Source organism: Plectropomus leopardus, chromosome 15 (assembly GCF_026936395.1).
Source record: "Plectropomus leopardus strain MGB_pleo_1.0 chromosome 15, ASM2693639v1, whole genome shotgun sequence".
NCBI lineage: Eukaryota > Metazoa > Chordata > Actinopteri > Perciformes > Serranidae > Plectropomus > Plectropomus leopardus.
The window spans coordinates 960,895-977,500 of record NC_142190.1 but is presented as its reverse complement, the minus strand read 5'-3'; the positions used below and the strand labels follow the sequence as shown (position 1 = coordinate 977,500).

Genomic DNA, 16,606 nt, shown 5'->3' with positions numbered 1-16,606 from the left:
AGTCCCAGGACTTTTCCAGGACCCTGAGGGAAATGTTAAAGACCAAACATACCCTCAAACCGACATCGAACTTGGAACTATAATTTGGTGATTTGAGTTTTTCTTAAAAAAAAAAAAAAAAAAATTTTTCCTTTAAATTTTTTTTGGCATTTGAAATGTTGGCTATTTACAATTTTTGTGATTTAAAAAACCAAACATACATTTTTACCTTTTTTCGTGAAAATTTCTGAAGGTCCTGAAAATATTCATAATATAATATATGTCTCTAAGACAAAGTTCCAGGACTTTTCCAGGCTGGATTCCATGACTTTTTTTATGACCATAAATCCCTGAAACAGTGACGAACAGTTAAAATCAGGAGGGTCTTACTCTGAGTGAACGGCGCCGAGCTCTGAGGCAGGAACGGCTGCGACGGGTTCCCCAACAGGTTCACCTGGAAACAAACGCAGAACCTTTATTAACCTTTATTCACATTTAATAACCTTTATTCACATGTAATAACCTTTATTTACATGTAATAACCTTTATTCACATGTAATAACCTTTATTAACCTTTATTCACATGTAATAACCTTTATTAACCTTTAATAACTGCAGAGCAGAGAACCTGCCGTCGACTCTCAGAGTGAAACATTAAACTTTCAGGATGTGACATCATCAGCTGTGACATCATCGGCGGGGGACTCACCGGCTGCGGCATGCTGACGGCGGGGGCCGCGGGGTTGTAGAAGGGCCCGGGGCCCGGCTGGCTGAAGGGCGGCCCCGGCTGCATGTTGAAGCTTCCCCCTGGCTGCAGGTTGGGCCCCGCCGGGAACGCCATCGGACCCGTCTGGAACTGAGGGTTCAGGGGCTCCGGGAAGCGCTGGGGGCCCATGTTGAAGTTCTGCTGGGGGCCCAGGGGACTGTCATAGATGGGTGGGGCCAGGGGTCTCATAGGGGGCTGCAGGTTGTGTTGGGGGAACCTCAGGGGCCCCTCATACAGTGGGGGCCCGCCTTGGTGGGCTACGTTGGGTAAGTCAAACCTGGGCCCCGGCTGAACGGGCCCATCGAAGCGCATATGACTGGGGTTCTCAAACCTCATGGGGCCCATCTGGTTTGGAGGGCCGTCGAAGCGCAGGGGCCGCGGCTGCTGGAAGCCAATTGGTCCAGCTCCAGGGCCCAGGGCCATGTTGTTGTCAAAGCGTAGCGGGCCCTCGAAGCGCTGAATTGGGCCCTCAAACCTAACCGGGGGCTGCTGACTGATGGGTCCATCAAACCTCCCTGGGCCCTGAGGGTGAGGGGGCCCGTCAAGGCGGCTGATGCTGTCCCCGCCTCTGACCGGACCGAGAGACATGTGGGGCCCCTCAAATCGCTCTGGCAGGTTGTGATGAGGCGGCCCCCCGTCGAACCTGCTGGGGCCTGCGTGGTGCGGCGCCTCAAATCGTGATGAGTCCTCGTAGCGCACAGGGCCACTGCCCTCGTACCACCCTGGAGCGTGCGGTCTGGAGGGGCCCATGTGGCCAGGCCCCTCGTAGCGTGCGGGCGGGTGCCCCCCGTCGTGAGGTGGCGTGTGTCCTGGGGAGTCACTGTGCTGGCGGACAGAGGACAGGGGCCCCGAGCGGCCTGGCACTTTCAGGATGGATTTGGGAGGAGGGGGAAGAGGCGGGGCCTCCAGGGGCCCATCATCAGAGTGTTCACTGTTGGGGCTCTCGAAGCGGGGGACCGGGCTCATTTCTGCTGAGTCCTTCTGGTGCAGCGGCGACAGACGCTCACGCTCGAACCGCGGCGCCTCCACACCCGCCGGGCTGGGACAGTTCCTGAGCACCGTGGCCCCGGCGGGCGGGGCCCCCTCCGGCCTCCGCGGGTCGGCGAGTCTGGAGTCGGCAGGTGGGCCGAATCTCCGCGGAGCGTCATAGCCGCTCTTCTGCTCCTCGCGCTGGCGCTCCGTCAGCGGAGACGTCCACTCCCGCTCACCTGGGGACAGACGGAGACTCGTGAGGACGTTAAATCACCAAGTGTCCACTTGGACAGACACTACAGAGACGTGAAGACAGATGATAAGTTTCAAAACTTTTCCAGGACTTTTCTTTTCAAGGACCCCAAATTTTTTTTCTTGTTTTGAATGAGATTCAAACAGGATTTTTCTGACTGTGATAAATGATGTCAATTTGGGTGTTTTTTGTTTTTTTTTTAAAGAAAATGTAATTTTAAAAACTTAAGTTTACAAAGAAAATGCCAAAAATATTTAAAGAAAAAAAATTAAAAAAAATAAAAAAGATGAAAAATCCCCAAAATATGTAGGTGTTCTGCGTGCAGGGCGGAGACTCACTGGACTCTCGGGGGTCGGCTCTCCTCCTGAAGCGAAGGCCCGGCAGAGACTTAAGGGGCGGGAACTCTTTGGCGCCGTGGTGGTACTCCTCGATCATGGGGCCGAGCGGGGCCCGGGGCTCCTCGCGCTCTTTACTCCTCCGCTCACCTGCGAGTCATCAACCAGCACGCATCAGTGACACCACGACAACAGCTCATTATCAAAATATATACATACATACATATATATACATACATATATATATATATATATATATATATATATATATATATATATATATATATATATATATATATATATATATATATTTTAAAAAAATACTTTGTGCTCAGAGATGATGATATATATATCATCATCTCTGAGCGCAAAGTATTTTTTTTTTAAAAATTATATATATATATAAATTTGGACAGATAAACAATATTTTATATTTATATATTTATCATGATATTTTCCAGACATTTTAGTAGTATTTTCCTGTTATTTACGTATATTTTTGGACACTTTACCATATTTTAACAATATTTTCCAGATATTTAACCACTCTGCTGATAGGTTTCAAACATTCAATGTTTGATTAAAAAAAATCTTGACATTTTACCACATTTGTTCAACATGTAACATCTCTTTGTGGCATTTAACCCCATTCCCTGTTTTTGGATATTTAATTCATTTTTTAGACATTTTAACAATATTTTGTTAAACATTTTTGCAATATTTTTCTAACATTTGAACCATATTCTTTTTTGAAGTTTTACTGATATAAAAAAAAACAACAACATTTAACAAACATCTGGGAAGATCAGCAGACTTTTGTCTCTAAAAACAAAGCTGGAAACGAATGTTTTGTAGATTAACTTAAGTCATGTCCCAGGCTCACCTTGTCTGTCTCGTGGCACCCGGCTGTATTTATGTGATGGCGGGTGTCCGGCGCCGCGGCCGCCACCCGTCTTCTCGCCCTGTCCTGAATCCTCGCCCTCCTCCGGACTCTCCTCCGCCTCCCACTCCTCTCCGGTGGTTCGGTGGGTCACCTGCGTCTTCCTCAGCTTGGACTTGTGTTCGTAGTATGACAGCTCCGCCGGGTCCATGTCCTCGAGGGGCCGCGGCAGGGCGGCGGGGGCCGGCGTGGTCAGCAGCGGCGGTTTCTTGGCGGGGAAGTCGGCGGAGTCGTCCCAGCTGTCGGAGCGCTGCTGCTTCTCCTCCTGATACTGGAAGAAGTGTTTGATCTTGTGGGCCATGTTCAGGAAGTCCTCCTCGGTGATCTCGCCGCTCTCCAGACGCTTACTCGCCTGCAGAGACGAGACGACGGCGAGCATCACAACAACAGCAGGAGGGACACGCCACATCAGCAAAACGTTTGTTTCTGTTTCCTGATGCTCGATAATTATTATAAAGGCCTGAAAAAACCTTAGAGACTCTTAATGTGAAACAAAAAGTCCCACTAATGTTTCATTATTATCATTTATTAAGACGTCTGTGAACACAACCACTATTATTATTATTATCATTTTTTTTACCAATGAACTATTTTTTTAATATTATTATTATTATTTTATTTATTCATTTGTGATTAAGTCTCTGACCGCAACCACTATTATTATTATTATTATTAATGACCAATTTTTTATTATTATTTTATTAATTTATTTGTAACTATGACTGAGAAAGTCATAATTACAGATGTGATATTATTATTCATGAACTGTTATCCTGATTTTTTATTATTTTATTTATTTGTGATAATGTCTGTGAACAGTAAAACTATTATTAAACTATTCTTTTTTATTATTTCATTTATCCATTTTTAATGATGAACATGTACAGAGTTTTCTGTGTACATGTTCATCATTAAAAATTGATTATTTAACTACATAATTAAATTAATGCATTAATTTAATGTAGGGCTATTATTACTATTATTGATTAATTTGTTGAGTTATTGCACTTTGATCTGTTTTGCTTTGAATCCCCACAATTATCTTTGTCTTTATTTCATTTGCATGTTGTTAATTTCTTTTTCCACATTATTCTTGTGTCATGATATTCTGCTACATTTTGTTTATTTACTAAAAACTAATTAAAATAATTCAATTTCAAAAATTTACCAATAAATCCAAGCTTTTTTAATAAAATATTTGCAAATCTTTCAGGATTCAATTAAAAAAAACAAAAACTGCTCTGCAACATAATAACTTCAGTTTCTGATCACTAATAGGTGTGTGTGCGTGTGTGTGTCGTACCCTCCTCAGCAGGTCCTTCTTGGAGGCGGAGTTAAGGACTTCGGGGATCTGCAGGTTGGCGTCGACGCTGAGGCGGTGCTTGGGCGTGCGGGGGGTGGTGGGACGAGGCGGGCCACTGTGCTGTTTGTGTCTCTGAGGAGCTGAAGGCTTCAGGTGAGGCTCCTCCGGCAGCTTCGTACTGAACACACACACACACAGTTTTTAACTTCAATCAAGTAAAAAAAAAAATCAGCGACTATCTGCTGACTTCACTGCTGCACAAACAACTTAATTTCACTTATGAGACAGATGATCAAAATCTAATTATTAAAAATCTAAATCTGAGGCCCGAACAGAACTTTAATTTTCACCTTTCTTTATTACTGACTAACAATTCATCTCCTCGTGTTTCTCCAGTCATTGATCAAGTTAAAATGTCCGAATATCAGATCAAACTATTCTACATCCGTCAAATTCAAGAAGCTGCAACCAGAAAATGTTGAAGGTTTTCAGTGATTTCGGTCACAGTTGTTTCAAAGTGCTAGTTTGTTGGCATCAAGTGCTGACGAAAGAGCGATTTAAAGAGCTTAATAAAGAGCGACGAAAGAGCGATTTAAAGAGCTTTAAAAGAGCTTAAAAAGAGCAACGAAAGAGCAACGAAAGAGCACATCTGGGCAACCAGAAAGTGTTTGGGCTTTTTTATCCTGAAAAAAAGGGACCAATTAAAATGTCAAAAAATAAATAAATGTCTGGAAAATATAGCTTAAATCTCAGGATTTGTCCCTGCAAAACATATGAATAGATTTCTGAAGAATATTGGTATATTACTGGCATATTAGTGGCACATTACTGGAATACTGTTGGTATATTACTGGTATATTACTGGTATATTATTGGTATATTACTTGAATACTGTTGGTATATTACTGGTACATTACTGGTATAGTACTGGAATACTGTTAGTATATTACTGGTATATTACTGGCATATTAGTGGCACATTACTGGAATACTGTTGGTATATTACTGGTATATTACTGGTATATTACTGGTATATTACTGGAATACTGTTGGTATATTACTGGTATATTACTGGCATATTAGTGGCACATTACTGGAATACTGTTGGTATATTACTGGTATATTATTGGTATATTACTTGAATACTGTTGGTATATTACTGGAATACTGTTGGTATGTTACTGGTATATTACTGGTATATTATTGGTATGTTACTGGTATATTACTGGTATATTATTGGTATATTACTTGAATACTGTTGGTATATTATTAGTATATTACTGGAATACTGTTGGTATATTACTGGCATATTATTGGTATATTACTTGAATACTGTTGGTATATTACTGGTATATTACTGGTATATTATTGGTATATTACTGGTATATTATTGGTATATTACTTGAATACTGTTGGTATATTACTGGTATATTACTGGAATACTGTTAGTATATTATTGGTATATTACTGGTCGTGATGAGTTTTGATTTGCTGACTCACTGTTTGTTTTCTTCCCAGCCGCTCCTCCAGCGGTGAGGAGCGTCCTTAGCGTCCTTGCCTCCTGCGTCGTGGCTCCGTGGCGAGTGAGACTCTCTAGACTCGGAGTGGCGGTCCTCCGCCGGCCTCTTTGACCTCCTGCTCTCTGATTGGTTCTTCTTGGGTGCGGGGCGGGGGTCTCGGGGCTTGCAGTGGTCGGGTTCGTCGGCACGGACCCTCCTGGGTTTGCTGGCTTTGTGGGACGGGGACGGGGACAGGGAGCTGCTGCGGGCTCTGCTCTTGGGGGACCGTCTGTCCTTCCTCTTCGGGGAGGCGGTGGGGGAGCGGGACCTGGAGCGGGAGCGGGTACGTTTGCGTGCGTGCGTACGGGCGTTGCCTCCCGTCTTGAACTCGGGTTTGTCAGCCGGCTCGTCGCGGTCGTGTTTTGTCACCGAACCGTTCACCAGCTTCCCCTTATGTAACCTCTGAGGGTCGGGCCCCCGGTCAGACCCTCGGTCAGACCCTCGGTCGGGCCCCCGGGCGGCGCCCTCGCGCTCCTTCTTCTCGGTGCACCTCTTTTTCTCCTTCTGCTCGTCATCCTTGGCGTCCCCGCTCTTGTCCTGCGTGCGTTTCTTCAGCCTGGGGTCTTTCTTGGTGCTGTCTGCTGACTTCTCGGCCTCCGGCTGTTTGGTTTTACTCGGGACGCTTTTGGCAAGTGGAGACGGAGACTTGGACTTGGACTTGTCCTTGTCCTCAGACGCCTCCTTCTTGGGCGTCCGGGCCTTCTCCGGCCGGGTGGATTTCTCAGGAGTGGCGGCGCCGTCTTTCTTCCCAGCAGGCTGTTCTTTGGGCTGTGAGGCGGCGGGGGGTGCGCTGCGGTTCAGTCGGGGGTCTCTGGTGGGCACCTTGGCGTCCGTCTGAGTCTGACCCACGGGGACCCAGGGCCGGACCACGGGGGCCGTTTGGCTGCCCGTCTTGGGCGGTGTGCTCGGCGCCACCGGAGTCGGCGTCGGCATCACAAACCCTCCAGCCTGCAGACACAAACAAACGAGCGTCAGCCTGCAGAGGAGGACGGACTTTAAGCTCTGACTAAACTACCAGGATAACAGGAGACAGAGGTAACGCAACGTTTCTAAATATTCACCTTTAAACATTTAACTATAAATACACGTGAGAATTAAAAACTTTAAAGTCAAAGGCATGATGAAGTAATTTAAAAGTTACTGAACTAAAAATGTAAGAAATCGTTGGCTGGTTCAAAACCTAAAGAGAACAGTAACAGCCACACACACTCGTGTCAGTGTGTCAGTATATCCCTGTGTGTGTCCTGATGTCCCGGTGTGTCCCCGTGTGTGTCCTGATGTACTAGTGTGTGTCAGTGTGTGTGTCCCGATGTCCCGGTGTGTCCTGGTGTGAGTCAGTGTGTGTCCTGATGTCCCTGTGTGTGTCAGTGTGTGTCCTGATGTCCCTCCCTGTGTGTGTCAGTATGTGTCCTGATGTCCCTGTGTGTCCCGGTGTGTGTCCTGATGTCCCAGTGTGTCCCTGTGTGTGTCCTGATGTCCCAGTGTGTCCCTGTGTGTGTCCTGATGTCCCAGTGTGTCCCTGTGTGTGTCAGTGTGTGTCCCGATGTCCCGGTGTGTGTCCCGATGTCCCGGTGTGTGTCCCTGTGTGTGTCCTGATGTCCCGGTGTGTGTCCCGATGTCCCGGTGTGTGTCCCTGTGTGTGTCCTGATGTCCCGGTGTGTGTCCTGATGTCCCTGTGTGTCCCAGTGTGTGTCAGCTCTGTAAACCCTCTCTGATTGGTCAGATCTTGCCCTTGCTGTGTTTTTAGTGACAATGATGCTCAAAGGGAGAACGACTCGGGCTACAGATGCTTATGTTTGGCGTTTTGGGGGCGGGGCGTTTGGGGGCGGGGTGTTGTGGGCGCAGTCGTGCGGCGTCCTACCAGCTGAGCTTTGGTCTGCTCGAGCTCCAGCTCGATCTTCTTCTGCTGCAGCTCCAGCAGCTGTTTCTGTTTGGCCAGCAGCTGCTGTCGGATCAGCTGCTCCTGAGTCAGGCTCGACTGGCTGACGGCGGCGGCGGCCGGCGGGGGAGCGGGCGCCGCCGGTGCCGCCGGCGGAGGCTGCGGCGGCGAAGGCTGAGCGGAGGCGGGCTGCGGGGGAGACCCCTCCTCCGACTGGAGACACGGCGAGGACACAGAGGGTCAGGACAAGAGAGGGACGGACAAAGAGGAGTCTGTCAGTCGGCGGGCTTCCGTCACAGATTTGCACAAAACTTGAGCGATATTTTTAGATGACTGCATTTCCATGAGTTTTTCAAAATTTACGTGTTTCCACGAGGCGTATTTTGTTCTCGCAATTTAAATTTGCGCAATTTGAGGGTTGATGGAAACCCGCCTAGTTTGCCCACTTCCTCCGACTCTGACCCCTCAACTTTTTCCATTTTCACAAACTAAAAATTAATTTTCCAGCCGACGGGAGCTCCTGTTTTTTCAGAGTCTGGTTTAATATTAGAGCAGGTGAGTAACGGCTGTGAGAAGTTATTCCTGCTGAGAGACGCAAATATAAACATTTTAGGAATTTAAATCATGTTTGACTTGAGGGAACACGAGCAGAGGGTCAGAAATCATGAAATAATTATTGTGAGATTATTTTTCACAGAGATGTTTGTCTGCTTTTGATTTTATGTTACAGTTATTTACAGACATCCAAAAAAGATTATTTTTATTGCTGACTCATCTTGAGCTGAAACGAAAGTTGATCAATCGAGTCGTCAGCGCTTTGAAACCGGAGCGATTTGGTTTTTTGTCTTTCAAGAAAACGGGAGCAACAAAAAGAGACATTAGCAAGAAATTAATGAAACAAACCAAACAAAAAAAACAGAAAGTAAATAAATAAACAAGGCAAAGAAGACTTAGAAAGTGCTTAAAAATTATAATTTCAATATTTAAAATAAATTATTTTAAATATGTAACTATGATAATTATGTTTTTTCCCTCCCTTTTTTAAAAAATATTTTTCAAATTTGTTTCTCATCAAGTCCCTCTGTGCCTTTTGTCTCGTGTTTTCCAAAGAAACAGCATCAACGCGCTCACGTTTCAGAGTGATGAATACTTAAGTCTGAAAGCGGCTCCGGACGAGCGATGTGGCTCCGGGTTTCAAAGGGTTAACAGAAGTTAAAAATCAGCTCAGGTCTGTTTTCTGACTGCAGCCTCGTGAGGATGAGCTCACAAATACATATTTAAACTTTGCACAGTTAGTCAGACAAAACGAAACATTTAAAAACATGATTTTTAGATTATTAGAATTACAGTCAGCATTTTAATTATTTTCTGTTCTATAAAAGAAGCTGTTAACAAAAACCGTGTTAGTACACGGCCGTTGTTTGTGACCTCAGATTCATAAAATGATTTTGCTGATAAATCGTCTTCGAAATGTAAATGTGATCAAATTCATCGATCAAACAGGATGTGATGAAATCTTCAGATGTGAAGAAACTGGAATCAGAGTTTCGGCTCAGAGTAAAAAGACGGATTCAGCACGGCGTCTCTGCAGCAGAGACAGACTCACGGCAGGACGCTGAAAGATCCCGGACACCGATTCTCCTCTGCTTTAAAACTTCCAACCATCACATCACAGAGTCGAATTTAAAAAAAACGATTCTCGGTTTTCACTCTGTGAAGCTGCTCATTAAATTGACCTTTTTTGCATTTTTGTGCAGAGACATCTCAGCGTCTCACTTCAAAATACATTCTTTACAACATAAAATCTGAGGCTATTTTAGGATTTTTGGACATTTTAGTATTAGCACATTTCCAAGATTTTAGGACATTTCTAGGATTTTAGGACTTACGGACAGTTTGTGGATTTTTTCTCAGACTTAAACATTTTCTTTTTTAGGATGTTTTTTAGGATTGAAGGTGATTGGTAAGATTAAACATTATTTTTGATATTAGAAGTTGTCTTGGGTTCTGGGGCTTTTTTTAGAATGTTTTCAGGATTTTAAGACATTTCTAAGATTTTAGGACATTTTGTGGATTTTTGAACATTTCTCAGACATTAGGTCATTTTCCCCCCAGAATTTGAGGACATGAGTGTCTCAGCTGTGTCCTCTGTCGGGGGTGTGGGGATCCTCCTCTGACTTTTTTTGATCGACAAGCTCTATTTTGATGCTGTTTTACGTCTCTGACACCTTATGGAGACTAAAAGGACAAAAACTATTCAGTGTCGATCGCTTTATTTATATTGTGAAATAGAAAATGTTTGGGGGGGCCACCTGGCACCCTGTTGGGGCCCTTTAGTTAAATATCTGTCATAGAGCATAAAAAGGCACAAAACTGAGCTTGTTTATCAAAAATCTTTGCATAGAAACATTTAACAGTTCAGCAGACGCGTCTAAAGAATAACTCATATTACTACCAACATCTCTCACTGCCCCCCCCCAATTCAAAACAGTCTCAAATCAAAATCACGGCTGTTCTCGAGAGTCAAATTCAAGCACCTCCAGCCCCTCGTGTGAACGCTGTCTGAGTGTGTGCAGCACATACACACCTGCTTTAAGAACTTTGGGTTGACGTGAATGCTGGCGTTGACGGTGGGCGGCAGCGGCTTGATGGGCCACGCCGGGTCCATGGAGTTGACCCGCACGTCCAGCAGGTACAGCTTCTTGAGCGGGAACACGTCGTCCCACGTGGAGCGCAGCTTGAACAGACTCTTTCTAGTGTTTTCATCCACCTACAAACAGAAGACAGCGCTTGGTCCAAACAGAAACCTGCCACACTTCAGCAGCAAAAACTCACATCACATTTCAAATGACTGAATTTTAACTATTTCCTCCCTCGTTTATTAGCAGACTAGTTATGGCATTAATCAGTGTGGAGGAGCAGAGTGCAGGAGACCACACAGAGAAAGCAAGCAACACAACAAACAGGAGGGAGGTGAAGTGTGCGGCTAACAGATTGAGTGCGTTAAAATGTTTGAACGGCAGCAAAGAGAACTGTACCTTTTCAAAGACACATATAAATGAAGTGATTAGGTTTTTAGCAAACACTGCAAGGTACTCTCCTCCAACATTCTTCACTATGGAATCCACTAAGTACAAAACTGGAAGCTTCTCGGTGGAGGGGGCCTGGAGCAATAGAGAACTCGACAAGTTTAGAAAACAACAGGGGGTTAAAAAGCAACATTTCAGAACAGCACAACCTGACAGGATCAACCCTCACCACCCGCCGTGTCCACCAAAAAAATGATTTTAGCGCCAAAAAATAGAGGCGGTACCCAGCGATGAAAAAAATAAAAATTCAGTCCAGCTGCAGAAAAACAGACGCCTCCGGTTAAACTCCTGAGCGGGCTCCAAAAACAAACTGAAAAATCTTCAGTCTGCAGAGTCAGCAGAGACGTGTCTCCCCAGAGACAACATGTCCATGATGCATTAAGACAGTCCAGTCCTCAGGAACCGTTTACCTCCAAAGAGGGTTTCTTCTCCAACCGCTCTTTGTACATTTACCCAGGCGACTCTTTGACTCGTGAACACACTTTAACTTTTGTTCATTGTGTCAGAGTTTAACCCTTTCAGCTCTCTCTCCTTCACTCTTTAAAAACATGAATAACCCATCAGATTAACTGTTAATGACCTGCAGCCTCGGCTGACTGTCAGTACGAGCCGAGTCACGCTCGGACGTGTCAGGAAATGGAAACCAGACCAATAAATTACACTGGGAAATAAAAAATGACAAAAAGCACATTTCACATTTTTTATTATAACATTTTAACCATTCAATGACATTTCAGTAATTCAATAAAATTCACTAGTGAATTAAAGCATTTTTCTGTCTGATCTGATCACCAAAGCTCTGTTTGGTTAGTGCACGCACACACACGCACTCACACATGCACGCACGCGCACACACACAGGAGGCTGACCGCTGACTCTGCAGGAGGAGACAGACGAGTCTCCTGCGTCCAACATCAGACACCTGACCACATCGGTTCACAACCCAAAAACACGACGAGATCCGGATTCAAACACGACGTGAGGCGGCTGAGAACCATCAGGCTGCTAAAATCAAAATCCACCAGAAATAATACAAACTAAACAAAAAAATAAAGCCGAGCAACCAACGCTTTGTTCATTTATTTAACTTTAAGTATCTTGTGTTCATTATTGTTTTGCTTTCTTACTTTTATCAAAAGTCAAAAAAACAGCAGATTCTAATTATAGAGTTCGTACTTATTGTTGCCAATAAATTTGACTGAGTCAATATATTACTTAAAGACTTAAAAAGAAAAAGTTTTTTTCCCATAACCCTTTCATGTCCTGCTCAGCACATTTTAAGTCAACCTGACTGAGCTATCTCTACTTTTCAGTTTGTAATGCTGAAAAAATCCACTAGATGTCGCTGTTTTTGAAATCATCTTCTACCAAATTCATTTGATGTTTTTATGTTAAAGGTCTTTAATGAATAATGAACAATAATTTAATGATATCCCATCGTGTATTTGATGAAAAAATTACATCAGTCTGATTTTTAAACGACGACAGCAAACAACGACGACCAATTCATCAAAAATGTCAAATATGTTCATGTGAAATACTTCTATAAAAGGAGACTAAAAAGTGGGATGTTTTCTTTGGCTTTCTGTAGCTTGTTTTTCAGGTTTAAAATTTACTTTCATCTAACTTTGTTATGCGCTTCCTTCGTGTTCACTTCCTGCTCTAACGCCTGTTTCAACATGCAGTAATAAAAACAGCTGTTAAACGGCACCGTTGCACCGAAGCCAAAAGTTAACTGTGTTTAAAGAATAAATTTAAGAAATAAACCACATATGTCAGTGTGTTATGACCTTGAGGTATCTGTTGAGCTTCATGTTGACGTTCACACAAACGGCATCATTAAAAGCAAAGATATTTTTCGGTGGATTTTCACTTCAGTTCAGCCTGACGGTTCACAGAGTTAAAATACGCTGGTTTGACAGCTGGAGTCAACGGTGGAGAAATTTGGACGTTGAAAACTAGTTTCGCAAAAAGTGAATCAGCAATTCATCGATTGGTTCTTTTTTGGTCAAGTTCTCTCTGGTTCCAGCTTCTCGGATGTCAATATGAAGTCCTTCTTTTTCTATCACAGTGAACCGAAACGCTTTAGACTTTGGACATCTGACGACCAGAAAACTGTTCAGTTTTTCATTCGTTTATTTTTTATAGAAAAGAAAAACCAGTGATGAATTAATCATTAATTGTACCCTTTGATTATTCTAATTATTTTCGATTCATTTCATCTATAAAATGTAAATAAACTGATTAAAAAGATTGATGTCCTTAACATTAATCTTACTATCATACTTTTTTTTTAAACTTCACATTTCAATAAGCTGGAATCAGAGAATGTTTGAGAATCATCTAAATTACTTAAAAAAGCGATCAACGACTGCTACCTAAATTTTCTGACAATCGGCTCTAGATACACGAAGTTTACTCCGAAGAGACAAAACTGACAAACAATTAATTTCACGTCAATGTAGCGAAATCCGACAAAAAAACAGCAAAAAGGTGATTAAAGCAAACTTAATATATTAACCCACTTGTGCCCAGTTTCATCTGGGTTCGAGCAGGACGAGTACGAAAATATCATAATATAACAGAATTATTTTTATTACCACTTACAGCGAGGCCAACATTAATGAAAATAAAAGGGTTTCTTTATTTAACATTTTGTTACTATAACTGAAACTTGAACATTTACATGTGTGTAAAAAATATAATAAATTATATGTTGAAAATATAACTTAAGTTTCTTGTTTTGCTTATTACAGCACGTGAGCTTTTCATTAAAGTATTGATGACATTGTTATTGCAACATTTAACATTAACAGAACTTTATTATTTTCCTCCTAAAAACAGTACTTCGCCATGTTTCATCCTCAAAGAACAGCTTTTAATTTAGTATTTATTGTTGGTGATTGCTTCGAGCTTGTGAAGTAAGGGGAAGTACCATAAAAGCAGGTTATTTATTAACAAGAAAACCAGGATTACTGTGACAAAAATGTGAGTAAACTAACTGCGGTTGTATATTAACATTGCCTTCAAATGCCAATGTTTTTTGTTTTTTTTTTTTTGCTTATCGCAGCACGTGGGCTTAAACATTACGTTGACATGGCCGTTGTTTTAAGGTATAAAATTGACTTTATTTATTGTTTGCCTCCTATAAACTGTACTTCCCATGTTTAATAAATTGTGCTGAAGAAATTTCACTCAAGTGGAGCATTTTCCTTTTTCCCCCCAAAAACCATGACCACTGACAAAAAGTGAGTGAGTCTTTAATTTTATCTTAGTCCACATAATACACTCCACCCCGTGTTGTGTAACTCTTCAAAACCAGTTTTGATTTTGAATTTTTTTTACTGCTGCGAATTGTTATGACTCAGCTCGTAAGGGTTAATATATAAACATATATTAACACATTTTACTTATATTTAACACATAAGTTATTTACTGGGAAAATTAGGATTGCTGTGACAAAAGGTGAGTGTTAAACTATCATCTTTATTATTTTTGGTTTGCTTATGGTACCACAGAATGTGCGCTGAAACATTAGGTCCACATGGCTTTTTATGGCGCCGTGCCTCTTAACTGTCCGTGACTATCACCTTTCACAATAGATTAATAAATTCTACTAAAGAAATTAAACACAATTTAAACATTTTTACTCATTTGTCCAAACTCCAGACAAAAACGGTTTGTCTATGACTAGGCAGAAAGAAAGTAGCTTACCACTTAAAATGTATTAATTTGATTTATCTTTTATGTATTTCACTCTATCCTGCGTCATTAAAAACACTAAGGCTTTTCATTTCCTAGTTATCTGTCTCTCATTGTCGCGAGGATTCAGTTATTTATGAACTAGAAAACTGGAATTATGTGAAAAAGTGAGTTAGGCTATATGGCGTATAATATGAGCTGAGCTTAAATACAACGTAAACACGGTTGTTGTTTGAGATATTTAGATATTTTTTGGTTGTTTTCTCGATGAAACTGAACTTTAACCTGTTTTTAAATCGACGTGTACAACGTGCTGTTTCAATATGGCCGTAACAATAAAGTTTCAGTAGACGGCACCGTGAGTCTGCGGGCACAGATGGGTTAATGGAAGAGCGGGGAATCGCGCCTCTCTCGCGGGCTCGGCGGGCTTCTCCCCCGGCTGTTTCCTTCGGAATGTACCGAGCGTCGGAGGAGCGCGGCGCGGCCGCCATGTTGAGCTAACGGCTAACGCAGCGTGTCCCGGGCCCGCTCGCGAACACACATCCACAGAAACACAGCTCAAAGGTGAAATATTCTATTTTCATAAAAACCTTGCTGATTTGCGCTTCAATAATTGCCACGATATCCTTGGCGAAGTTGAGGTTTTCCTCGGCCAGGATGGTGAGCATGTTGATGTGCGGCTTGCTGTTGAACGTCAGGTCTTCCAGAGAGGACTGGTACTCCCGGCAGGCGTCCTCCCGCGCCGCTTTGTCCTCCATCTTTGAGCCGCGCGACCCGGGCAAACCTACGCGAGCCTGATCGATACCATAACCATTGATCAGCAGGCAGTCCATCAACTCATCGGCTAACGCTTCGGACCGACTCGGTTCGTTGTACCGCCCGGTTTCGGGTAATTTCTGCCGTCGCCTCGCCGTCGATCTCCGCCCGTTTACTGGCGAAGAGAAGATGGCGACCGTGGACTGGGGGTCGCATACGTCACGCGGACTGATTTATAGCTGGCGTGACGTCAGTTCGTTCTCATTGGCTCGTTCCAGGCCACCTGGGCCGGACTCTCGGCCGTGATTGGTGCGATGAAATAACAGCCACGCACATGAGCCAATCGGATTGAAGCAGGTTGAGTTTTTATGATTACATAACGAAATATGTTTCCCAGAATCCCACAGCAGCAGCACGAGGCCGAGGTTTATTATTAGACTTCCTTATAATACATCCATGGGTTTATTAGGTTTATTAGGTTAAAGGTTTATTATTATTATTATTATTCAGATTTTAAACATTTAAAAGGTTATTTAAAAAAAAAAATTATTAGAATTTATATTATTATTAATATTATTATTATTATGTATGTTTTAAACATTTATTACATAGGTTTTGTATATATAAAAGGTTATTATTATTTTTTGAATTTTTATTATTGTAATAATTATTATTGTTGTTATTACGTAGGTTTTAAATATTTTTTTAAACATTTAGTATTTTTAGAATTTGTATTATTACAATTAATTATGTTTTGAACATTAACAAATTATTATTATCATTATTATTATTATCGATCTCAGAATCGACTCGCAGAATCAGAATCTGCAATTTTGCAAAAATATACACACACACACATATATTACGACTCCACGTCAAATGTTCCACGTCCCTCATTTTAACTCTCCTCCTCTAAAACAACAATGTTATGACTTTATTCTCATAAATTTTTGACTTTATTCTCGTAAATTTATGACTTTATTCTTGTAAATTTATGACTTTAATTCTCGTATAATTTACTTTAATCTTCGAACGCTGTGATTTTTTTTTTTTTTTAACGTGGCCCTAATCCTC

The 16,606-nt window shown here is 42.4% G+C and overlaps 1 protein-coding gene across 2 annotated transcripts in view; it reads right to left on the bottom strand.

The window, feature by feature from the left end:
* The window catches only part of pcf11 (PCF11 cleavage and polyadenylation factor subunit), a 19,368-nt gene extending 3,629 nt beyond the window's left edge, over positions 1-15,739 (bottom strand). The window contains exons 1-10 of one of the 2 annotated variants that reach the window (XM_088088077.1): positions 15,367-15,739; positions 11,024-11,149; positions 10,573-10,755; positions 7,968-8,198; positions 6,048-7,054; positions 4,549-4,726; positions 3,189-3,597; positions 2,309-2,455; positions 689-1,953; positions 370-433 (exon numbers count right to left, since the gene is read on the bottom strand). In XM_088088077.1, the coding sequence (XP_087944203.1) occupies positions 370-433; positions 689-1,953; positions 2,309-2,455; positions 3,189-3,597; positions 4,549-4,726; positions 6,048-7,054; positions 7,968-8,198; positions 10,573-10,755; positions 11,024-11,149; positions 15,367-15,609 (3,853 nt within the window). In that variant the 5' untranslated portion in view covers positions 15,610-15,739. The remainder of the gene's footprint in view (positions 1-369; positions 434-688; positions 1,954-2,308; positions 2,456-3,188; positions 3,598-4,548; positions 4,727-6,047; positions 7,055-7,967; positions 8,199-10,572; positions 10,756-11,023; positions 11,150-15,366) is intronic. The other variant, XM_088088078.1, reaches the window with a different exon arrangement.
* Positions 15,740-16,606: the final 867 nt, after the last annotated feature.